Raw genomic sequence first — 25,846 nt, 5'->3', positions numbered from 1 at the left:
CAGTGTTTTTCCGTGTGACATACATGCACTGTGACAACATTCACTATCCTCGATGCACCGACATGGGAGGGGGACTCCTCCATCACCTGAAGCTGCTAATGTGTTCTCTAATGGTAGAATGGGAGTTGACTGAGCTGGTCTTACTAGTTCTAGTAGTTCTAGTTCAGAGACGCCCAGTCTTGTGGGTAAACAGGACAGCGTGTGCAGCTACTGTAACCAGGGACTGGCAGAGCCATTGTGACTCTCACAATGCCTAATGGAGGGCTGTGATACATGCTGGCTCACACCCCTTACAAAGTCACAACGTAAGACATGGAACAAGGCTGCAGGGCTCCCTGGCGTACATCCACTCCTCTGAGAGATACAGTAGGACGAAACCAGAAGGTGACAGGTGTACTGGGAAATGGGATGGGTGGCACAGTGAGCACAGATGAGCTTTTATCTTAGGGATGATGATTAGACTTAGAGGCGTGGTCCCTGGCAGATCAGTGGACGGCTATAATAGAAGATGTTGTTAATAAATAGCATCATGTCAGTTGATTGCACCATTCTGTTGTTACCATCCAATTAAGACCTGTCGTTCTGTGTGTGTGTGTGCTGAGGCTGACAGAGCATCCTCACTGAGGCTGGGGTTCATGGACCGAGCTCTGTGGTCTGAGCTTTCACTATTAAGTGTGTGTAAGCGCCACTCTGTTCACACTGACAAGTTCTCAGTGACAAGTTCTTAGTGAGATACTGATGAAAGCACAAGTTTGAAATGAAGCCCATTTTAATGAACCGTACAGCCTCATTCAGCCACAGTTTGTCAAACTGACAGTGAGTCTGCCCTTTTGTCACTGAGCCTCACACAGCTCAATGGACTTAATACAGCCAGTGCTGTAGAACAGACCTGTCAAGATAAATACTTCTTTATGTTGTTGACTTGTCCTTATTTGTCTGATTCTGATCTGGCTCAACCAGTTTCAGACAAGTTGTTGCCTGAGAGTGAATCATAGGAAAAAACACATTCCCTGATTTTACTACTCTGTGTACAAGCACTTATTTGAGCTGAGCCCTGGGTGTTGAGGTGGTTCATCATCACTAACACTCCTCAGACTTTACATCCCTGTGTTCAAAACAAGGCTCAGCCCCTAGAGCCCTTAAACTCAACTCTGGACCTAAAAGCATGTTCCACTGCGTTGTTTTCCGTTGTTCCTCTCTAATCAGGGGCTGATTTAGACCTGGGACATCAGGTGGGTGGAATTAATGATCAGGTAGAACAGAAAACCAACAGGCTCCAGACCTCCTAGGGTAATAGCTGAACGCTGCTGCGCTAGAGGTCAGAGGGCAGGGATCTGTCACACTGTCACAGCCTCCTCCTAAGTCCAGACCCTCAGCCATGTAGCTTTTACTCTTCAGTCCACATGAAAGACACACAGATCCCCTCTAGAAACCTCTAGACACTGGGAATTTTCACATATTTACGACAAGAGCTGCCTGCCAAAGTGTCTGAGCTCCCTGACTCCATTCACATAATACTCCAGTGTGACCAAACAAAGCATTGTGTTGGATGTCATTACAGAGATTTTTGGTTGAGCTTGGAAACGTGTCTGTCTGGCCAGCTGTCCTGCTCTGCGTGGGTATGCAAGGTTTTGCATGGTTGCCATGTTTTCAGAGCGCCAGTGCTGGGATTCCTCCACAGGGTGAGAGTGACAGGCCCCTGAATGAAATCAGTGTGCAACTGGACACCCGGCCGTAGCTGTTGGCAACAGAGGAACCCCTCCCCTCTGCATGCTTTCATTGGGCTGGTCGTGTTTCACAGTAAGCCTCTCTTAGCTCCATCTCTTTATTTAAATATCCTCTTTCACAAAGAGCCAGCGTGTGCTGCCGGCCGCAAAACAAAATACTTTATCAAGAATGACTCAAGCTAAATCATTGGACTCTAAAACAGTCATGGCAAACAGGCAGCTGTGTTGTCCCTCCAGAGAGAGAGAGAGTGTGTGTGTGTGAATTTTTTTTACCTGTCTGGGGATGGCACCATGGTACCAGGCGTGGCTGCGTGGTTCCTCACTGCCCAGCTTCAGCTCGTCTTCCAGCTCCTTGCGTAGTTTCTCCGGTGGGCCCTCCATGATGTACTTGTCCCTGGAGAACTGCACATAGACAGGAAGAACAGGCTCTTTCAGTACTGGTATCCTCACAGACATGGTTGCTGTACTGAGGGTACACACTGTGTGCACTGCACTGGCTGCCTGCATCTATCTGTCGGTCTGTCTATGTACTGGTAAACCTTTGTAATATAACTCTCTCCCTACTGTTTCTAGCTACCTCTCACACACACTTTATTTTTCTCTCTCTCTCTGTCTTTCTTTATGTGTAAGCATGTGTCATACAGAGCTCTCCTCCCCTCTTTGTTTCCTGGGCTGTAACTTCCCAGAGATACACTATGCCGAAGGCTCCAATTGGCCGAGGGCTCTACCTGCCTCTGCTTTGACTGCTGTGTCATATCCTGGCCTTATTGCCATGCCCCTCTGCCCTGTTCTGCCCCAGCGAGAGGCCTCTGGGTGGAACAACACACTCACCTGACTACAGTGACACGCACACTCATACACACAGTCCACTATGCCAGGCTGCTGTGATTCACACTAGGATTTACAGTCCACTTGCATAGTTCAAAACACACATTGTGTCAGTCATATAGTAAAAAGGGGACATGGGATTACCTCATCTATCATAGCAGGTTCCTGCCAGGAAATACCTCTCAGGTTGCTAATATAATATGGGGCGGCATATTGGTTAGAGCGTTGGACTAGTAACCGAAAGGTTGCAAGTTCGAATCCCCGAGCTGACAAGGTACAAATCTGTCGTTCTGCCCCTGAACAAGGCAGTTAACCCACTGTTCCTAGGCCGTCATTGAAAATAAGAATTTGTTCTTAACTGACTTGCCAAGTTAAATAAAGGTAAAATAAAAAATAATAAAGAGACTTCTCAGTCCTGCTTCGAGGAAATCCTCTTTCACAATCAATAGACTTCCCCTCCACATTGTCTTCCTGCTTTGGCTTATATTTTCTAAACGCATTATAAAAGGATTGGCCTGTTGCGCAACTTCTCTGTCTGCCTGTAATATATGTTGTACTGAGTTAGACGTAATACTTCTGGAGACATAATGACATTTCACTCCAGTGGCGCCACTTGTGGGGTTGAACCGAGCATCAGTTTTCCACTTTTTTAACTAGAGGTCCGTTAGACCCAGAACAACAATGTTTTAAAACTGTGCTGCTTTTTAAACCAACCCCCTGGAGATGGCAGGCAACATTAGACTCTGAAGGAAAGTGCTTTAGCCATTGTGTTCTTCTGGGATGTTGGCACCCAATCTGCATCTTTCCAAAACACAATTTGAGCATTACAAGGGGCTGCCAAAACCTGGTTCATAAAGAAATGTTGTGGGGGGAGGGAGTTGACTGGCAACTCAGCGTCAGCCCTAAGGGTGAGCAATGACCTGAAGGATTATTGTGTTCCATCAACTCAATACCTTCCTGCAGTAACCAATATTATACTTTAACCGTACTTACCTAGTACTGTCTTTGTCCCTGCACACTAAAACAATGGTATTTATGGCGGATATTGACATCACCAACAATAGCCTTGAGTACAGAAACTCTTCATAAAGCTCTGTTTTTCCCTTTAAAGGACAGGACAGGAACACACCCATTTGTCCCCTTCTAAAATAGCATGAGGCCTTCTTGACATTGGCTAACTGTTCGGAATGTTCAGAATGCACAGTGTTTGGCTTCACTGACCACTTCCAGAAGCAGACACTGTATTGTGCTGTTCCTAACAGGCAATTTGTTACTACTGTTTAACCTAGGGCTAAATCTGATAGACTGCGCTCACCCTTGTCCCCAGAGAGAACATTTGAAGGACTGTAAATTTCAGTTTTTTATGTTGTGGTCGACTGAATTATATGCCAACTAAAACTGAATTAAGGCTCCAGGAAATAGTTTTATTTTGGCAGGAGGCGGGTGGAGGGGGTAAGCATGGGAAACTCTAGCATGAGTTGATATGGCGCTATTTGTTTTACCAGAGAGCTAATTTAGCTACGGGCGTCTGCTTTATATATCTGTATACATCTTATTAGACCTGTTGGGGAGACAGTGGGCCTGCTGCTCATCAGATTAAAATAGGTTTTATGTGTTTCAAAGGCAAGTCTCAGACTTAATTATGAGGGAGAGAGACTTCCTCTAGTGAGGATACAGATGACTGAGACTGAACCCGTACAACATAAGAAAACCTCCCAAATCCCCCCCCATACAGACATACATGCTGAACTTAGAGTGGTGGGCAATGTATGTGAAGCACACAAGATCTGTCCGTTTCATGACAGTAGTAGATAATATTCTTCCTACACTGCATCCTTTGAGCTGGCAGGCCTTCACTCTGCTTTACTGTGGACACGCACATACACACAAAAACACGCACGAGTATCCCTGCACACACACAAACACCCTGGGGGAGAAGGGGCTGGCAACAGCCTGTCAGCCATGTGTGATGCCCGCACGGCCTAACGCCCCCCTAGAAACGGCCCACTACCCTGGCAGCTGAGGAGAGAGCGCCTGCATCTCACAAACACTGCCGGACAGAGCCAGAGATCCTAGATACTATTGGTGGCCTGTGTCCTTGACAGCTACAAGTCTAGAAGTCACGGCTAATGGTAAGATTATGGTAAGATTATTCAGAATGGTCAGAGATAAGCTTTAGGTCCATTTGGTAACACAGTCCTGATGGATATTATATATTGTAACTCCAGTCTTGAGTATGGTATCTATCCTATACCAGGCCCTTTGATGGTCTGAGAGAGTGTTACATGGAGAAAAATCTGCTCTAGGGGGCTGAAAATCATTCTGTTCTGATCACTTGTGTGAACTCAATGAGAGATGATCAATTATAAACGGCTAAAGGGCTGTTCTTAGGCACAACACAACACGGAGGTATATTGGCCATATACCACAGACCCCCGAGGTGCCTTATTGCTATTATAAACTGGTTACCAATGTAATTAGAGCAGTAAAAATAAATGTTTTGTCATACCCAAAGTATACGGTCTGATAAATCATGGCTGTCAGCCAATCAGCATTCAGAGCTCGACCCACTCAGTTTATAATGGCAAATATACCACAGCCACTTGGGCCTTATTGCTTAACTATAACGTACTTGTATAACATGAATGCCAGTGTGTCAATCAAATCAATCAATTCCTGGATATGCCCTGCTGTGCGTCACAGCTGGGGGACCTCCCTGTGTGACTCTGTCAGAGCAAGTTCAGAGTGATGCCATCCAGTGAGAATAGAGAATATTCTAGGATAAGCATATAGTTCAGTGTAGTGTTTTACTGTCCTGAAATATCAACCAGAGTCATATTTTTGGCTCTGGCATTGGCCTCTGTCACAGGCTTTCAGGCATCATGCTATTTCTATGGATACGCTGACAGGGTGAAACCGTTTCACCGTTGCAGAAGGGTATGTGTGGTATGTGTCAGAGCTGTACCGTGTCGTTGCATGACTCTGGTGTGTGCCCCCAGGGGTCCTTCATTGAACTGAGTAATGACGAGTGAAATAAAAAAAGCAGGTTGGCATTTATTGTCATGAATGTTGCCCTGGAGGCATCTCTGCAGAGAGGTCACTAGCTGGCACAGCCACAAAGCGATACAATCTAATTTTAACCCTAACCACACTGCTAACTCTAAAGCCTAACCTTAATATAAGACCCAAAAGCTAATTTTAGTTTTCATGATTTTTTTACGATAAATCCAATTTTGACTTTGCAGCTGGCCCACCTGGCTGAAACCGTTCAGTTCTGCCTCCAGGGCAAGACTCATTACAATAAACATCAACCTGCAATAAAAAATGCACCCCTGGCTAGGCCTGAATAGTGTGCAATGCAATACTACATACAATACCACAGAAACGTAAGGAGGCTTACAATCGCAGGCCTGGGCAGGTGAGCACAGACTGAAATAACCACTGATGGCACTGGCATTGTACTGAAGGATGGGCGGCCACGCCGTGGCAGGGCAGGCATTCTCTCTCTATATTGTCAACAGTCTTTAGAGGCCTTCAGGCCCAGCCAGCACCGCTCAACCTTAAAATTACTAGGCGCTCCATACTGACACAACAGCCTGAGAAAAGCATCTATCCAGGAGCTGTTTGTCTTTACTTCAGTCTTTCCTTATTTCAATTCATTACATAATACTACAGAAGACCTTCAACCTCCATCCACGGTATGGGGAACTTGACGCCAACTGAAGTAGATTTTCTTGGCATTTCCTTGCTTTTCAACAGCACTGAGGCACCACTTTACGATGCTGGGGAATTACAGCATGGCCTGGTCCACTTAGCTGGAGGCAATCAACTCTTAACCTGAGTTTTAAAATAGCTCCGGTAAAATTACTTCTGAGGAGCCTGATGATACGATGGCCATAGTTAATCCTTCAGGGTAACTACATGCATTCAATCAACTAAATGTCATTTGCTTTTAATAAACTGCTCATTTATATTGTTCAGCGCTGCACACCGGCATGTTCACACATTTGTTTGACTAATCATGTGGTGGCTTTTTAAAGGCCTTCCCTTTACTGTCCATGTCATCACCTTGGAAAGCACCCATCCATATCAGGCTGACTCTCAATCATGAGTGTGTCGAGTGCATATCTCTGGCTGGGCTCAGTCACATTACCCTGACTACCATTCCCTAAAACAGTTAAGTGGTGTCACCATCTTCATCCAGATTACTAGCTAAATAGCACAACCCACAGAAGGATACAGAGGCAAACACAGCAGGACAGTGACAGAAGTTTCATCCTTCCAGATGAACATGGGCGTGAATTGTTTGTTTGTTCTGAGGGCTGTGAGTTACTGGAAATGGTTGAGGTTCATTGTCTGATTTATTGACTTGAGGAAATAGTGATGAGTTTAGTGGGTTCTCCTCAGAGAGCTGGTCCCTTCACCCCCTGCTCCAGATGATGCTTTCTGTAGCGGTACGTTATTAGTAAATCTCTCTGGGTTTTAACCGGGATCTAGCTTACTAGGGACCGCTGGTCCTTGTCTTTGACAGTGAGGGGAAGAAAGTATTTGATCCCCTGCTGATTTTGTACGTTTGCCCACTTACAAATAAATGATCAGTCTATAATTTTAATGGTAGGTTTATTTGAACAGTGAGAGACAGAATAACAACAAAAACATCCAGATAAACACATGTCAAAAATGTTATAAAATGATTTGCATTTTAATGAGGGAAATAAGTATTTGACCCCTCTGCAAAACATGACTTAGTACTTGGTGGCAAAACCCTTGTTGGCAATCACAGAGGTCAGACGTTTCTTGTAGTTGGCCACCAGGTTTGCACACATCTCAGGAGGGATTTTGTCCCACTCCTCTTTGCAGATCTTCTCCAAGTCATTAAGGTTTCGAGGCTGACGTTTGGCAACTCGAACCTTCAGCTCCCTCCACAGATTTTCTATGGGATTAAGGTCTGGAGACTGGCTAGGCCACACCAGGACCTTAATGTGCTTCTTCTTGAGCCACTCCTTTGTTGCCTTGACCGTGTGTTTTGGGTCATTGTCATGCTGGAATACCCATCCACGACCCATTTTCAATGCCCTGGCTGAGGAAAGGAGGTTCTCACCCAAGATTTGACGGTACATGGCCCCGTCCAAAGTCCCTTTGATGCGGTGAAGTTGTCCTGTCCCCTCAGCAGAAAAACACCCCCAAAGCATAATGTTTCCACCTCCATGTTTGACGGTGGGGATGATGTTCTTCGGGTCATAGGCAGCATTCCTCCTCCTCCAAACACGGCGAGTTGAGTTGATGCCAAAGAGCTCCATTTTGGTCTCATCTGACCACAACACTTTCACCCAGTTGTCCTCTGAATCATTCAGATGTTCATTGGCAAACTAGAGACGGGCATGTATATGTGCTTTCTTGAGCAGGGGGACCTTGCGGGCACTGCAGGATTTCAGTCCTTCACGGCGTAGTGTTTTACCAATTGTTTTCTTGGTGACTATGGTCCCAGCTGCCTTGAGATCATTGACAAGGTCCTCCCGTGTAGTTCTGGGCTGATTCCTCACCGTTCTCATGATCATTGCAACTCCACGAGGTGAGATCTTGCATGGAGCCCCAGGCCGAGGGAGATTGACAGTTCTTTTGTGTTTCTTCCATTTGCAAATAATCGCACCAACTGTTGTCACCTTCTCACCAAGCTGCTTGGCAATGGTCTTGTAGCCCATTCCAGCCTTGTGTAGGTCTACAATCTTGTCCCTGACATCCTTGGAGAGCTCTTTGGTCTTGGCCATGGTGGAGAGTTTGGAATCTGATTGATTGATTGCTTCTGTGGACAGGTGTCTTTTATACAGGTAACAAGCTGAGATTAGGAGCACTCCCTTTAAGAGTGTGCTCCTAATCTCAGCTCGTTACCTGTATAAAAGACACCTGGGAGCCAGAAATCTTTCTGATTGAGAGGGGGTCAAATACTTATTTCCCTCATTAAAATGCAAATCAATGTATAACATTTTTGACGTGTTTTTCTGGATTCTTTTGTTGTTATTCTGTCTCTCACTGTTCAAATAAACCTACCATTAAAATTATAGACTGATCATTATTTTTATATATATATATATATATATATATATATATATATACTGTACATACACTACATGACCAAAAGTATGTGACACCTGCTCGTCAAATGTGGAGTTGGTCCCCCCTTTGCTGCTGTAACAGCCTCAACTCTTCTCGGATGTTTTCTACTAGATGTTTTAACATTGCTGCGGGTACTTGCTTCCATTCAGAAACAAGAGCTTTAGTGAGGTTGGGCACTGATGTTGGGCGATTAGACCTGGCTCGCAATCAGCCTTTAAATCCATCCCAAAGGAGTTTGATGGGGCTGAGGTCAGGGCTCGTCCATCGGACTGCCAGATGGTGAAACCAAATCCACTAATTTGAAGGGGTGTCCACATATTTTTGTATATATAGTGTATTTTATATACTGATATAAATACCCCTTCAAATTAGTGGATTTCAGCCACACCTTTGCTGACAGGTCCATAAAATCAAGCACACTGCCATGCAATCTCCATAGACAAACATGGCAGTTGAACAGCCTTACTGAAGGACTCAGCGCAACTCAATATTAGGAAGGTGTTCATAATGTTTTGTACACACAGAGATGGCACTACAGGGTCATTGGACCCTAGGATCAGGCTGCTATTAAAGGGAAACTTCACAAATGTTCAACTTCATATTCATCATCTCCAGCAGCACCCCAACATCAACATGTGAAGATGGCGCATTTCTATGTTTTGTAGTATAAAAGGATAGAAGAAGATCAGTGTTTCCAATGACAGTGTGTATCATGTGATTTTAACCAATTCTGAGTAGGCATTGCCTACTAATTGTCTACTAATTGGTTTATGATGTCATTGGAAACACTTATCTTCCTCTATTTTTTACTACAAAACATAGAAACGCGCCATTTTCACATGTTGATGTTGTGGTGCTGATGGAGTTTTTTTGTATTTTATTTAACCTTCATTTAACTAGGCAAGTCAGTTAAAGAACAAATTCTTAGTTACAATGACGACCTACCCCGGCCAAACCCTAACCCGGACGACGCTGGGCCAATTGTGCGCCGCCCAATGGGACTCTCAATCACGGCCGGTTGTGATACAGTCTGAAATCGAACCAGGGTCTGTAGTGATGCACTGAGATGCAGTGTCTTAGACCGCTGCGCCACTCGGGAGCCCATAGACGATGATGAATATGAAGTAGAACATTTTTAAATGTCCCTTTTAAGCTGACGGCCCATTCATTCAGTCAGTCTTCAGCCCCTCTAGTTAACAGAACCATCATAAGCCGCTTGGAGATAATGGCTGCTTGGAGATAACGATTTCTTATTCCTAATCCCGGTCCTTACATTGCTAACCCTGTAGTATACATACATGGCCTAAATCAGTGTTTCCCATCTCCAGTGCTCCAGTACCCCCAACACTACACATTTGTATTGTATCCCTGGACAAGCACACCTGATTCAACTTGTCAACTAATCATCAAGCCCTCAATGAATTAAATTGTGTTTGCCCGGGGCTACAACAAAAATGTGTGCTGTTGGAGGCACTGGAGGACTGGAGTTTGGAAACACTGGCCTAAATGGTTGAAACTCTAGTCAGTCGGCAGTGCAGATGTAGGATTACATGTGGAGCTGAACCCAGGGGGACGTATAATACCAATGGCCTAGTACACATCCAACGTTTGTCACAGAAATGTGACAGCCAGAATGTTCCCTCAGAACATCAACCCTGAGGGTGATTACTGAGTTTCCTGTGGAGATGGCGGGAGAAGGACACTGGGTAGTTAGTGGTCTTTCATGGCCTTTCTATCATTCTCATCTGTGATTTGCTACGTGGGCTCACCCTTCCTGTGTAGGGGTAAACTGATAGAGATAGGATGTCCTGATGGTCCTGTCTGAGGCCCCTCAGGAGACTTGCTGCAGCCCACTCCCCCTCCATTATCTCTTGACCTGTTTACGACAACTGGGCTCCATGGCCATGTCTATCCACAACAATACACTGGTAATATTATGTCCAGAAACAGGACACATCCACACAGGGAAGCATGCGAAGTGATGGATATGGAGGAGAGGACATGAGCCTTAAAGGAGCAATCTGCAGCTGCTACATCCCTCTTTGGAATGATATGTACCCACTGATCCTTCAAGAATATAACTTATCAATGCCTCGTGCTAGTTCAACTGTCGTACCCCATCAGATGCCAAAATATAGGCTTATTTTACTCCAATGTTTGTAAACAAAGTAAATGTAAACACACACTACACTATTTAGCCTCAAAACATGGTTAAAACTATCATTTTGATTTCATGGATGGTCAGTCCTTGCATCCATAGCTCTGTCTATGAATTTGAGAGTGGTTACATTTCTCCAGCCTCATCCCTCACCTTTTTCTCAAAACAGGGACGGGGAAAACAATTTGTTATTGTTTCAACTGCTGATTGCTGCTTTAAAGTCCACGTTTCTCTGAAGCTGCGTTGTTCTGATCGGTGGTATTTCTTCTAATTCGTCACTTTGTCTAAAAGATGAAAGCCTTCCTACAGAGTTTTAGTTTTTTTGCCATTTGGAAGGATTTGTAAAACCTCACTGTTTAGATGGAGTAGAATGCAGGGTTTTGTGTCCACCTTGGCTGTGTTAAATCAGCACCTTCCAGGGGCTTTTCTCTTCTTTTTACTTTATTTACTTAACCTTTATTTAACTAGGCAAGTCAGTTAAGAACAAATTCTTATTTACAATGATGGCCTACCAAAAGGCCTCCTGCGGGGATAGAGGCTGGGATTAAAAATACAAAATAATTAAAATATAAATATAGGACAAAACACACATCACGACAACACACATCTTAAGTCCGCCGCCCTCCCCACAGCACTCCACTCAGCCCAGGCCCATCGCTGGCATCCCAGGAAGGGCATACAGAAAGGATTAGGACCCAAATCTAGGCCAGATCACTGGAAACCTGGGGCGGTCATCTTTAATGTTTCCTCAAGTGCAGAGCGGTTGGACTACAGAGGGAACCGGCTTAACCCCCGGGGTACGGAGGGGCTGGAGGAAAAACCTCCTGGCTGAAACGGAGGGGCTGGAGGCAAAACCTCCTGGCTGAAATGGAGGGAGCTAAGGAATACAAAACTGAAGTACAGCTGAGGGATAGAAAGAGAGAGAAATAGAGAGATTGAGATGATATGGATTGTTGACCAGAGAGGAAGGTGTCAGACACACACCTGTCTATAGTGATGTTACTGCTGGTAATGGACGGGCTTCAGCCATGCTCTTTCAGCAATTCACATCTGTCAATTAGTGCTGCATCTGCCAGAGGGCTGCTGAGTCCTGACATGATGACGCTTGGCACCTCACTGCCATGCTGTTACACATAGCTTAAAACCTCTCTGTGGAGAGCTTGTGTGTGTGTGTGTGTGGGGGGGGACTTGTGTGCACCTGCGTGTGTGTGTGTGTTCCATTTTTTTTTCTTACATTAAAAGCACTATGCATTATGTGGGTTGAATGCTGTAACAACACAGAATAAATAATGAATAAAAGTCCCATGATGGTAGTGACTGTCCATTACTACTAATCACCTATTAACCATCATAAAGTCATCATCTCATCTCTATAGAGCTGCTGCCTATGCTGTCTGACAAAATCACTATCTTAGTGGTTCTTCAGAGTAAATAAGGCTCTCTCTTATGACTGCTGAATACTAACTATCAATCACTTAGATCATGTATTTTCAGGCTCGTGAAGCAACTGCTTTCTATCCCTCTCGATCGCTCGTTCTCGCCTCTCAGTCTCCGTATCGGCTCTACACAGACCGGACAAGTTTAAGCGGCGCAATGGATTATGGTCGTTGTAGTTAATTACCATGCGCTAAACTATGTAGAATATTGGCCTGTTGGAAAATACAACTCCCTACTTCATCGCCAATTCAGGCTTGATCTGATTTATCTCTACAGAAACTGCACATCGAGCTCACAGAAAAAAACTGAATGAAATGGAATTCAAATAATTTAATTGTTTCAAAACGGAAAAATAACCATCATTTTGGTTAATTGCTTAGCACTACTACTCTGACCTTGCAGAGTGTGTGTGGTGTTTGCACCCTCAGCATACAGTACAGCTCCCTGGAGCTACATGGCTGTCCTCCACTCCCAGCTGTGCTGCTGAGCTGCCTGGGTCCTTTAATAGTGTTTAAGCCGCTGCTGGGTGTTGTTTTAATGGAGAGGAAATGAGTGAGATGTCTTTCAGTAGCTAGCACATAGCACAGGCCCCAGAGTAATTCTTACTTGGCTACCCATCCACATCGTTCCGGCCAAACTGATGTTTCTTCTCCACGATGAGTCTGGATTTGCCTCACTCCCATACAATTTCTAGAATGCGAACACATTGTGACCATTCGGATTGGTCCCAGCGCCAGCCTGATGACATGATCAAATTCTAGGATGGGAGATTCAGACTGAATGTATGTAGCGATCGACAGAGCAGCGGAATTAAATTCAGAGTGAGTCGTCAGGCGATAATTCTTTAATGACCACATGCACCAGAGCCCAGATCCCCAACCCTGCCCACTGTGTTACCCCCTGTGACCCCGACACAGACTAGTGTGTCCGAACCAGGCATTTACATGGAACTATACTGCTCAAAAAAATAAAGGGAACACTTAAACAACACATCCTAGATCTGAATGAAAGAAATAGTCTTATTAAATACTTTTTTCTTTACATAGTTGAATGTGCTGACAACAAAATCAATCAATGGAAATCCAATTTATCAACCCATGGAGGTCTGGATTTGGAGTCACACTCTCAATTAAAGTGGAAAACCACACTACAGGCTGATCCAACTTTGATGTAATGTCCTTAAAACAAGTCAAAATGAGGCTCAGTAGTGTGTGTGGCCTCCACGTGCCTGTATGACCTCCCTACAATGCCTGGGCATGCTCCTGATGAGGTGGCGGATGGTCTCCTGAGGGATCTCCTCCCAGACCTGGACTAAAGCATCCGCCAACTCCTGGACAGTCTGTGGTGCAACGTGGCGTTGGTGGATGGAGTCACGTGCTCAGTGTGACCCTGGTTTCATCTGTGAAGAGCACAGGGCGCCAGTGGAATGAGTGATGAAAGTGGGTCACCAAAGAAAAGAGAGAGAGAACGACGGATCGAGAAAGAAATAGGGATGGAGGGATCACTAGCCCTACGTGATGGACGAGTGTGAGAGCCAGTATGGATGTAGATGATGATGAGGGGGACGGGGTGAGGGGCTGATCTCACTGTGGTTAACACTGATGAGCTTTGGGGCAGTAGACCTCCAGGGAAAAGTCACTTCCTATAAGCCTTTTAACTCATTTGCAGCTTATCTATTAAGGCAATTTTTACAACCCACTTGTATTACATACTGTGTACAAGGTGTCTCTGTAAGTACTGTACTGTACAGAATAGGCCTACAGTATATGTAATTCTTCAGCCAGCCACAAATAATTGGCATAACTGATAATGGCTATTAATAATGTCAGTATTTTGGTCCATCTCATGACCCCCTAGCCCCTTCTGAAGTTACAGGCTTGTGTCACTTCCATAAACGCTGTTGGGACAGATATAGGGCCTCTCTATAACACTCTTGGGACAGATATAGGGCCTTTCTATAACACTGTTGGGACAGATATACTGTAGTGTCTCTCTCTTTCCAGCCTCACCATCCAATTCACTTAATGCCACTGTAACAATACCCCCTGATGTCATAAAGGACAGACCACTTTCAATGGGACATATTACAAAGGAATATCAAAGCCATACTTCAAAGAAAAGTAAAGAATATCATTAATAAATGAAGTGGATTGTGAGATACATTCTAAATCAAATACACAGATTATACAGATGAGCTCTCTCACATTTATAGTCCAAGAGCATAGTCACACACAAAAAAAACACCAGCACACGCACACAGGCACACACACACACACACACTTAGCATCACTTTCCAACTCCCATAAGTCGTCATGGGATGTCTGGCTGACCACTTCACTAACTATAATGAAAATATCTAAACAGCAGGTCTGATCTGGGAGGAGAAAAACAACCAGCACTGACTAACTGAGCTATTTAAAGCTTTCACTCAGACACATGGACCAGGCAGCACAGAGCATAGAAAAACACAGAGAGAAAGTAAAAGTTCTCTCCATCCCACAACAGTGACAGACTCTAACCCACATTAACTAGTCAATAGAGAGGACAAAGCTCCCCCAAAAACGACATTCAGCACTCACACAGCCCAGAGGGCACATTCATCACACCCAAACATGCAGTAAGGGATCAAGGATAAAGCCTCTTTTTAAAGGAGCAACTGATGATTCATCTACATTACCATTGGCTAAGCCTGTTTGCCCAAACAAAGCTTAGAATAAGATTACAGAGGATGAATCAAAGCCCTTTTCCAGGTTTGATTCATTTTTCCTTTCACTGAAGTACAGAAGTAATTCCAGGAAATACGGTGCAGGCAGTTAAGATGACCTGGTTTCAAAACATGCAAGACACTGACTATGAGAACACACAGTAGGCTATGATGTGAATGCTGACTGGTGACCGTGTGACACAAACAGTGGCATGACGTCACTCACCTTGGCCCTGATGACGGAGCTCTTCTGGTAGAAGCAGCACAGGGCTGCAGTCAAGGTACTCAGAACGTTGCATCTCTCTGACATCTTTCGCACCTTTCAGTTAACTCGCAAAAAAAACAGCCTCACAAACAAATCTTGGCATCAAAAAAGCACAGAGATTCTCAATTAGCCGTCACCTCTGTCACACCGAGGGGGTGAGCATTGCAGCACCTTACTCTGTGGCTCTCTCTCGTCCCTTTTTCAGTCTAAGCAGCCCTGCTGTCTGTGCTCTACACGGTGAACACACTAATCCATGCTGCTTCACGCCGTCCCGGAGCTCCATGTATGGAGCGGTGGAAACTCCCACTAATAAAGTCAGAGCCAGCTGGGAGGGCACTGCCTCTACTGCCTCTGGCTCTACCAAGACTAACCCCCGCAGCCCCCTCTTACCACTGGCTGAGTTTAGAGGGAGGGGAGAGAGAGGAGGGGAGAAGCTCCTGTGTGTTCTCCTGAAGCCCGGTACCCTACCAACAGTGCTGCTCTGATTAACACCGCCACAATAAACACGCTGTGTGATTCTTCTGTTCTTTTAACACACTGCTGTTTTGAACTGTGATGGTCTTTTTTTCATACTTGATCTAATACTAAGTCGGTCGCACATAATCTGTGTTGTTGAACAGAGAAATAGGCAAATGATCTTGTTTCTCAGTCTATATTTCATTTGTCTCTCTGAACAACCATTGAGCAGAATGTAGTAGTACACAGATGTGGAGCAAGGAGGGAAGCAGGAGTAGTGATGAGTGACAAGATACATATTCACTGGGGTCAGAGCTATGTGTCTGTGTCCTTCAATGCTAAGGACACTTAACTTCAGTCAGAGAGATGGTTGGAGTATAACTGAGCATGTCCAGAAGACTGTATTCTTCATTAGAAAGCAATGGCACTTAGCAGGTGCTTTTACCCAAATTACTTACAGGGCAATGACTGCATACATATTATGTCGGTGGATATTGCAGGGAATTGAACCCACGACCTTGACGTTGTGAATACTGTTACCGACTGAGCCGCACTGGCGCTACAGAGGGTGGTGCGGACGGCCCAGTACATCACTGGGGCAGAGCTCCCTGCCACCTTGGACCTCTATACCAGGCGGTGTGAGAGGAAGGTCTGGAAAATTGTCAAAGACCCCAGCCACCCAAGTCAGACTGTTCACTCTGTTCACACCTGAACCGCTTGGACCCCAAAGACTGCTGAACAGTTCATCAAATGGCTACCAAATGGCTGACACACACACACACACACACACACACGCATATTGACGCCACACACATACACACAAACACATTTTCACACTCTTCACATATGCTGCAGCTACTCTGTTTGTTATCTATCCTGTTGCCTAATTACATTTACCCCTACCTACATGTACATATTACCTCAATTACCTCGTAACCCTGCACATTGACTCAGTACCGGTACTTCTTGTACAGTATATACAGTAGCTTCGTTATTGTTATTTATTGTTACTATTTTTATTAGCTAATTTTCATACTTTTTAGCTCTGCATTGTTTGGAAAGGGCTCGTAATTAAGCATTTCAAAGTCAAGTCTCCATCTGTTGTATTCGACGCATGTGACAAATAAAATTTGATTTGATTTGACACAGAACCACTTTTTGTCAACTGCCCAAGTAATGCCGACAGAGTGGAATGTCAACCACTCCAACAACAACCACATTTCATTAGCGTTGGGCTCTCAGCTGTTCAGGGAATGTTTGGTTGGACCTACAATACCATGATATCAGCTGACATCCTAACGTGTGAGCGGTAAAATCCTGCTTAATTCACTTGTCCGTTGAAAAAGCTTTAGGGAAACTTACAGCCTATTACCGGCATGTGGGAAAAAAGCCAGATTGCTAGACGGATGAAAATATACTATAGCAATCATTAGATACAGCCTCACAGGACTGGCTTGCTTCAGCCCTATGAATCAGAGATAAGGTCCAACTACAGGTGAGGGGGAGTGAGAACTGACTGACTAATGATGCAGATGTGTGACAGTGAATGACTGCAATGCATACTGCTGCTCATCCATTTACACAATGTCTAAAAAGAAGGAAATCTGCCATTTTGAATCTTTGTAAAGTGAATACTCTATTAAGTATGTTCTTCTACTCCATCTATCTCCAAGATGCCTCTGGAGCACATCTGGGGCTCCACAGGACAAATCAGTCATCCATGTGCTTTGTTTTCATGTTGTATAATAGTTTTAAGTGGTCCTCTCTGTCTTGCGCCATTCATAAATCTGTTGTAAGAACAAAAAACTCAGCCCGTTGTAACCGCACTGGGAAAAGGCCAGGAGGTCCAATGAGTGCGGGAGTGTAATTACCCAAGAGCCATTAAGAAATGCAAACAGTTGGCTATCTATCGGCTGGGTCCCATTCCTCTGCCTCCGAAATGCTCATAAAGTGTAAACAAAGACATTAAGGAAGGCAGGCTGGCACTCCCTCTTCTCTACACAGTGCAGAAATGCTTTCCCGCAGGAAACACTTCAAACAAGTTAATTGCTTTCATTAAAACCCCAGAAGACTGCCTGCCCCTGGGAAAGAGAGGAACCTGTTAGAGAGTTTTCACAAGCTTCAAATTACCAGCTTTAAGTAAAGTACCCCCCAAAATACACACATTTATTTCTCTAGACAAGTGGAATGGAGGAACAGCCAACTCAAAATGGTTTACTTTTGGCTGACATCCAGTTGACCTGTATTCTAATTTTAATTGTATTACACCTTTATTTAACCAGACAAGTCAACTAAGAACAAATTGTTATTTAACAACAAAAAACTGTGTAAGACAAAACAGACAGAAGATACTGGAAACAGCGCAAATACAACCGCAAACAAACAGTGCATGTGTAGGATGAGGAACTCAACTCTAGGAAGTCCAGGGAGGCAAGAGGAGCAGGTAGCTGACTAGTGGTGGCTGTTCAGCAGCCTGATGGTCTGGGGGTAGAAGCTATTGTCCAGTCTGCTAGTTTTAGCCATGATGCTCCTGTTCTGCCCACATCTGAGTGATTTGAAGCGGGGAGAACAGCCTGTGGCTGGGGTCCCTGATGATCTTCTTGGCCTTCCTGCAACACCTGGTGTTGTAGGTGTCCTGGAGGGCAGGCAGTGGGCACCCAATGGTTTGTCAGCTGAGTGTACCATCCTCTGTAGCGCCTTGCGGTCTGCAGAGGTGGAGTTGCTGTACCAGGCTGTGATGAAGCCCGACAGTATGCTCTCAATGGTGCTCCTGTAGGACACTGTGAGGGCCCTCGGAGACAGGCTGAATTTCTTCAGCCTCCAGAAGTTGAAGAGTCGCTGTCGTGCCTTCTTCACCACGGTGTCTGTGTGGTTTGACCATTTCAGCTTCTCTGAGATGTGCACGCTGAGAAATGTGGCGTTTTTTACCATCTCCACGGCGGCCCCGTTGATGAGGATGGGGGCGTGCCCCACTTGGTTCCTCCTGAAGTCCACAATCAGCTCCTTTGTTTTGCTGACGTAGAGGGAGAGGTTTTTTACTTGCCACCACACCATCAGAGTACCTATCTCCTCCATGTATGCCATCTCGTCATTGTTGGTAAACAGGCCTACTACTATCCCGTCTCAGCAAACTTGATGATGGAGTTGGAACTGTGTGAGGCCACACAGTCGTGGGTATACAGGGAGTACAGGAGGGGACTGAGGACGCACCCTTGTGGGGCTCATGATGGACTGTCGTTTGTCAGTTGCATAGGGAGGAGTTCAGTCCCAGGGCTGTGAGCTTTGTGGTGAGCTTAGAGAGCACTATGGTACTGAAGGCTGAGCTGTAGGCAATGAACAGCAACCTCACATATGCATTCCTCTTGTCCATGTGGTTGAGGGCAGTGTGCAGTGCAATGGCGTTTGTGTCGTCCGTGGATCTGTCAGGGCGAGAGGTGAAGTGGAGAGGGTCGAGTGTCTCGGGAGGGAGGAGGTGATGTGGTCTTTGACTAGCCTCTCTAAGCATTTCACGACTACGGAAGTGAGTGCTACGGGTCGGTAGTCATTCATTTCTGTTACTTTCCCATTCTTGGACACGAGCGTAGAGGCAGATGGATATAGAGCCAGATGGATATACTGTAGAGCCAGATGGATATAGAGCCAGATAGATATACTGTAGAGCCAGATGGATATAGAGCCAGATAGATATACTGTAGAGCCAGATGGATATAGAGCCAGATGGAAGTGTGCACCCAAGCATCATTAAGTGATTCATTCATCAGAATGCCTTTAGCATGTCAGTGACACTGATGATGACAACGCTGTGATGAAAGGTGAGATGCACAACACTAACGCTGGCACAGAACCAAAGAGCAGTATTGACCAGTGCCAAGTGTGCCATTACGGCACATCACATACAGCATCCACATTTTGGTCATTTCTAAAATATCTAGAAACTGTGTGTAATGTCTGTCTGTCCTTTAGACTTTTGGAAACTACAATGGATAACACAAATACCATTTCCCTGGAAAGCATATTTGCACATCTTTTAATTCAACTCCAGAAAATAAAAAGATAGCAACAGACTATCAAGAGATTGACTGGAATTATACGTGGGTGCACTTCAATACTGTCTGTCCAGCTGTTCAGCTGTGTAATAAATTATACTGTAGTACTTCAATCAAACCACTAGAGGTTGCCATTTCTCTTACATTGTTGTATAATGAACTGTGGACTCTGTGGCTGCATTTACACAGACAGCCCAATCGGATCTTATGCCCAATTATTGTCAAAAGAGCTGATCTGATTTGCCAAGAGATGCAACTACTGAAGAAAATATCAGAAATGGACTGCCTGTGTAAACGCAGCCCAAGACCCAGCTGAAGGGCAGAACTTAGTTCTAACGAGTCTAGGATACAGCCAGGTACAGTAGGTAGGCCCACTGTAGGTAGGAGCAACAGGGAGAGATGAAGGACAGCCATTTGCCTGAGGTAAATGACAGAACTATCCTGAGGGGGTCACTGTCACTGGTACTTGGGTTTTATGGATCCCATCCTCATTAACCTGCTGGCATCTGCCTCTAACTGGGAGCAGCTAACTGTTACACAGTCTGTGTCCGTCTCAGTCACACCTGTGCTGCATATGCTAGCCACACCATATACACATTATGTATGAGTGTTCCTATTTAGAAGTATTGTCAGAAATCCAAACTTATGTCTTTGCAGTTCTGGCAATTTCTTTCTTCAAATTGGCAAGTCAATCTCTCTAACCCCTGGGAAATTGACACTGTTGGCTATTTCTCTGAACTCAACACTATTCTCCTTATCTGCAGCAAGATCACTTAAACTCCACAGTCTTTGACCTTGCAGTAGAAAATGTTTTACGTGCTGGGCAAATTCATTTACTTGGTATTGATGAAGATGATAGGACTGCAATCCTACATATAGGCTGTCTAGTCTGGTGAGTTGTCAGACTGTCAGATCTCACCCTGCCTGTCACAAATAGTGTGTATTTCTGCAGGCTATGTGTGCTGTTCTGTGCTGTGCAGGCCACACGGAGGGCCAAAAGGGTCTTCATCTGGTGTTTAGCAAGGGCTGGAGATCTCACAGGAGGCACAGAGAGCCATTGTTCCCTTTTAAAGCTCTTTCATAAGCAGTTAGCTGCTTACTGTTCAGCAGGTTCTAAGAGGAGGAGAGAGAGAGAGGCTGTGGTAATGCCTCGTGTGAAAAGAAGTAAAGAACTCCCTTCATCGGGGGCCCGGGGAGACCAACAGGTCAAACAATCCACTAGGCCTGAAGTTCTCCATCCTGTCTTTCTTGTCCTCCTGTTCTTCTCTTTCACTCTCATGCTCTCTCTTTCCATTCTTCTCACTCTGTCACTCTCAATCAGTCTTTCACGCTATATCCCTCTTCTCTTCTACACTCCAGCCACTGGGCAAAAACTGGCTGAATCAACGTTGTTTCTACATCATTTTAACCAAAATAATCAATGCGAAGACGTTGAATCGATGTGGAAATCTCATTGGATTTGCAAAAAGTCATCAACGTAAGGCCATATTGAATTTTTTTCACCCAACTTTTAACCTAAATCCAATGACATGGTGACATTTTTGGTTGATTTCACGTTGAATTCACATTAGTTGACAACTCAACCAAATGTGAATCAAAACTAGACGTTGAACTGAGGAGTCTACTGGAGTAGCAGGTGTCTCTGGTCCTGGCCCTTTGTCCTCATCTGACACCCTTTTCCCTTTGTGACTGTATCTCTGAGTCACTCTGACAGTTAGTCTCAATCTAATCCATGTAGAGACACATTGCATGACCATGATATAAAACCTGTTTCTCATAAACACCACACACTCCCAGAGGGAGAAGTTGGGCTCCATCCAGCAAATAAATTGTATTTTTAGGCATTGAGTCTTTCTTGAACAATTTCCACTCTCCCGCCTTCTAGATTGGCTTTGAAGATAGTAGCCATGTGAAATTGGAGGCAAAACAACAAGACTTTCACAAAGAACAGTTTGAAGCTACACTGCTGCTGCATTCAGTCATTCTGTTGCATTGTCCCTCTAGTACACCCATCTAAACCACTATCCCAGTGGTTGGTTGCAGTAGGATTGTGGGTATTACCCTGACCAGCTCCGTGTTGCAACACGGGTCACCTACCCACAGGAAATTACTTTGGCACATCGGCCTTTGATGTTTCCTGTTCATGTGTGGCAAACATTCATTGTTGTTTCAATAGCTTGTTAATTTAAGGCCCAGCTGGGTGGAAAAACAAACACACCTGGATGGGCTGTGTTGAGGTGTGGAGCTCACAGTAACAGTGGATAAAGTATCATGGGCGTTATGTAAGGCCTGGGCCAGACAGTGCAGTTCAGCAGGAAGGCCCCACACACAGCAGCTGGATCTCCAACCAAAACAATGGCAGAGATATTAACAGGAGGTGCTCCAGTCAGCTGTACTCCTGCTGTCCTCTGCACTGTGGCTGCCCAGAATAACACAGTTGGATGAGTCTGTTGGAGGCGGGCTGTGCTTCGTCGGGCCTCTCTAGTGTTGGTTAAACACCACAGGAGAAACTCTACACTACTACCCTGAATCTAGTGATACTCACCTCAGAGTTTGTGTGCGTGTACCTGTGTGTGTGTTTATTTCATTTTTTATTTATTTAACCTTTATTTAGCCAGGTAGGCCAGTTGAGAACAAGTTCTCATTTACAACTGCAACCTGGCCAAGATAAAGCAAAGCAGTGCGACACAAACAACAACACAGAGTTACACATGGAATAAACAAACGTACAGTCAATAACACAAAAGTCTATATACAGTGTGTGCAAATGGCGTGAGAAGGTAAGGCAATAAATAGGCCATAGTAGCGAAGTAATTACAGTTTAGCAGATTAACACTGGAGGGATAGATGTGCAGATGATGATGTGCAAGTAGAGATATTGGTGTGCAAAAAAGTAAAGAAAAACAATATGGGGATGAGATAGGTAGATTGGATGGGCTATTTACAGATGGGCTGATGTTTAAAGTTAGTGTGTGTGTGTGTGTGTGTGTGTGTGTGTATGTGCGTGTAGATGTGCATTTGTGTACAGTACCAGTCAAAAGTTTGGACACAACTATTCATTCAAGGGTTTTTCTTAATTTTTTACTATTTTCTACATTGTAGAATAATAGTAAAGATGTCAAAACTATGAAATAACACGTATGGAATCTTGTAGTAACCAAAAAAGTGTTAAACACAACAAAATATACTTTATATTTGAGAGTCTTCAAAGTAGCCACCCTTTACCTTGATGACAGCTTTGCACACTCTTGGCATTCTCTCAACCAGCTTCATGAGGTAGCCACCTGGAATGCATTTCAATTAACAAGTGTGCCTTGTTAACAGTTCATTTGTGGAATTTATTTTCCTCTTAATGTGTTTGAGCCAATCGAAGTTAGGGGTGGTATACAGATTTTTGGTAAACGACCAAGTCCATATTATGGCAAGAACAGCTCAAATAAGCAACGACAAATGACAGTCCATCATTACTTTAAGAGATTAAGGTCAGTCAATGCGAAACATTTCAAGAACTTTGAACGTTTCTTCAAGTGCAGTTGCAAAAACCATCAAGTGCTATGATGAAATTGGCTCTCATGTGAACCGCCACAGGAAAGGAAAACCCAGAGTTACCTCTGCTCCAGAGGACAAGTTCATTAGAGTTACCAGCCTCAGAAATTGCAGCCCAAATAAATGCTTCACAGAGTTCAAGTAACAGACACATCTCAACATCAACTGTTCAGAGGAGACTGGTGAATCAGGCCTTCATGTTCGAATTGGGGCAAAGAAACCCCTACTATCAGAGGGGTTGGGTTAAATGCAGAAGGCACATTTAAGTTGAATTCATTCAGTTGGACAACTGACTAGGTATTCCCCTTTCCCTTTCCCCTTTTTAAAGGACACCAATAAGAAGAAGAGACTTGCTTGGGCCAAGAAACACGAGCAATGGAAATTAGACTGGTGGAAATCTGTCCTTTGGTCTGATGAGTCCAAATTTGAGATTTTTGGTTCCAACAGCCGTGACTTTGTGAGACGCAGAGTAGATGAACGGATGATCTCCGTATGTGTGGTTCCCACCGTAAAGCATGGAGGAGGAGGTGTGCTGGTGTGCTTTGCTGGTGGCACTGTCAGTGATTTAGTTATAATTCAAGGCACACTTAACCAGCATGGCTACCAGAGCATTCTGCAGCGATACACCATCCCATCTTGTTCGCGCTTAGTGGGACTATCATTTTTTTTTCAACAGGACAATGACCCAAAACAATCCTCCAGGCTGTGTAAGGGCTATTTGACCAAGAAGGAGAGTGACGGAGTGCTGCATCAGATGACCTGGCCTCCACAATCACCCGACCTCAACCCAATTGAGATGGTTTGGGATGAGTTGGACCGCAGAGTGAAGAGAAAACAGCCAACAAGTGCTCAGCATATGTGGGAACTCCTTCAAGACTGTTGGAAAAGCATTCCTCATGAAGCTGGTTGAGAGAGTTCCAAGAGTGTGCAAAGCTGTCATCAAGGCAAAAGGTGGCTACTTTGAAGAATCTTTTGTTTAACACTTTTGGTTACTACATGATTTCATATGTGTTATTTCATAGTTTTGATGTCTTCACTATTATTCTACAATGTAGAAAAGAGTAAAGATAAACAAAACCCCTTGAATGAGTAGGTGTGTCCAAACTTTTGACTGGTACTGTACGTGTACGCGCTTGGCATAGATGACTCTTGTCTGAGAATGAGGTTGCACCCTCATCTGTGTAATCCCTCTGAGGTGAGCTGAGATGAGGATAGGGCTCAGTGTTTGGGATGTTTCATCCTCATATAACACTTTGTGTCATCAATCTGAGTCCGACAAGGCTGGCAGCTCTCTCCAACATCACAATAAGTAATGAGAGAAGATGTGGTCCATGTGGTTGCCTGTTCCAACATGTTGAGGTGACTGAATGAGCATGAATGAATGGAGATGGTAGTGACATAATTCATATTTGACATAAAGGGTAGATAACAATGGACTGAAGAACTGAGTTTCTGATTTGGGCCAATTTCTCTTTTCTAAGGCATATTGAGCCAGTGCCCTGAGTAGCGTTAGGACTACCTATTACCGATGTTTTGACACCTGAGCAAATTTCAGATCTGCTGAGCACTAACTTGAACATGAAAATGCTGTGCAACTTCCGGCGTACGTTTACAGTAAACACTGAGGCTGTACCCGCTTTAAGTTACAGTTTTAACAGTGGCCAAGTAGGCTACTGTGGCTATTTGATCATAATGTAGAACTACCATCAAAAACAATGGAGAAAAATGCATCCCATAACATTTGAACAGCTGTTCTATCATTCAGCCTACAGTAGCAGCAAATGTCTGGTGTTCAATGAAGGCCAACATTCCATGAGACTTTTGGAAAAAAACATGCAGGGCTTGACATTAACCTGTTTATCCACTTGTCCTTCAGACATGGTGGTGACTGAAAATGTTGTGTTGTTTGTTGCAAGAAACCACTTTACAAAATAAAAGTCATTATTATTATTTCCACCATTATTACAGAGAATCAGACAAATGATGCTACTCTCTGCCTATTGACTACTTAGCTTATTCAAGACCGTTTCAAAACACAACACTGCCCCTTTAAGACATAAAAAAGCTATTTACCTGACTTGCTTCTAAAGACGGCTAGAAATGCACAAACGTTATGCTCTTGTAGAAGCAACCAGAAATGATCTATAACTGGGCTAATAACTCACTAACTAGCAAAGAATATGAACAAAAGCGCTCACCTGGCTACATGCAGCCCCTGGTTTGATCTCAAAACAAGCGCAATGAGTTCAAAGTGAATGGCTATTTGCATATAGGCCTACTGCACCTATGATTGGTTATGGCGCACCGGTCTGTGTAGAGTACAGGCCTGAGTCATGCCTGTCAATGCAATAGAATCCTACTCCATTGCGCTCTGCCTACAAGAAAATCTCTTGCATAGTTAGTTTTATTTTCCGAATGTTACATTGAAAGTGGCTAATATTGCATTGATTCGAGCACAATTCCCACAGTAGAGCGAAACGTTGCTAGTGTAAACTAAAGAGGAAAACTCTAGAAAGTGAAGGGAAGTTCAATCTCGTGCATCTCTGCACGGGCTGATATTTCATC

General features: G+C 44.4%; 1 protein-coding gene across 3 annotated transcripts in view; it reads right to left on the bottom strand.

The window, feature by feature from the left end:
- The window catches only part of LOC115192510 (breast cancer anti-estrogen resistance protein 3), an 83,229-nt gene that overhangs the window by 7,080 nt on the left and 50,303 nt on the right, over window positions 1-25,846 (bottom strand). For 2 of the 3 annotated variants that reach the window (XM_029751104.1, XM_029751105.1), the window contains one exon: window positions 2,001-2,129. In XM_029751104.1, coding sequence (XP_029606964.1) covers window positions 2,001-2,129 — 129 coding nt within the window. Of the gene's footprint in view, window positions 1-2,000; window positions 2,130-15,194; window positions 15,570-25,846 lie in introns of those variants that run through there. The other variant, XM_029751106.1, reaches the window with a different exon arrangement.

The sequence above is a fragment of the Salmo trutta genome, chromosome 4 (assembly GCF_901001165.1).
Source record: "Salmo trutta chromosome 4, fSalTru1.1, whole genome shotgun sequence".
NCBI lineage: Eukaryota > Metazoa > Chordata > Actinopteri > Salmoniformes > Salmonidae > Salmo > Salmo trutta.
The sequence above is the reverse complement of the archived record's forward strand: the minus strand, read 5'-3'. Positions and strand labels throughout refer to the sequence as shown.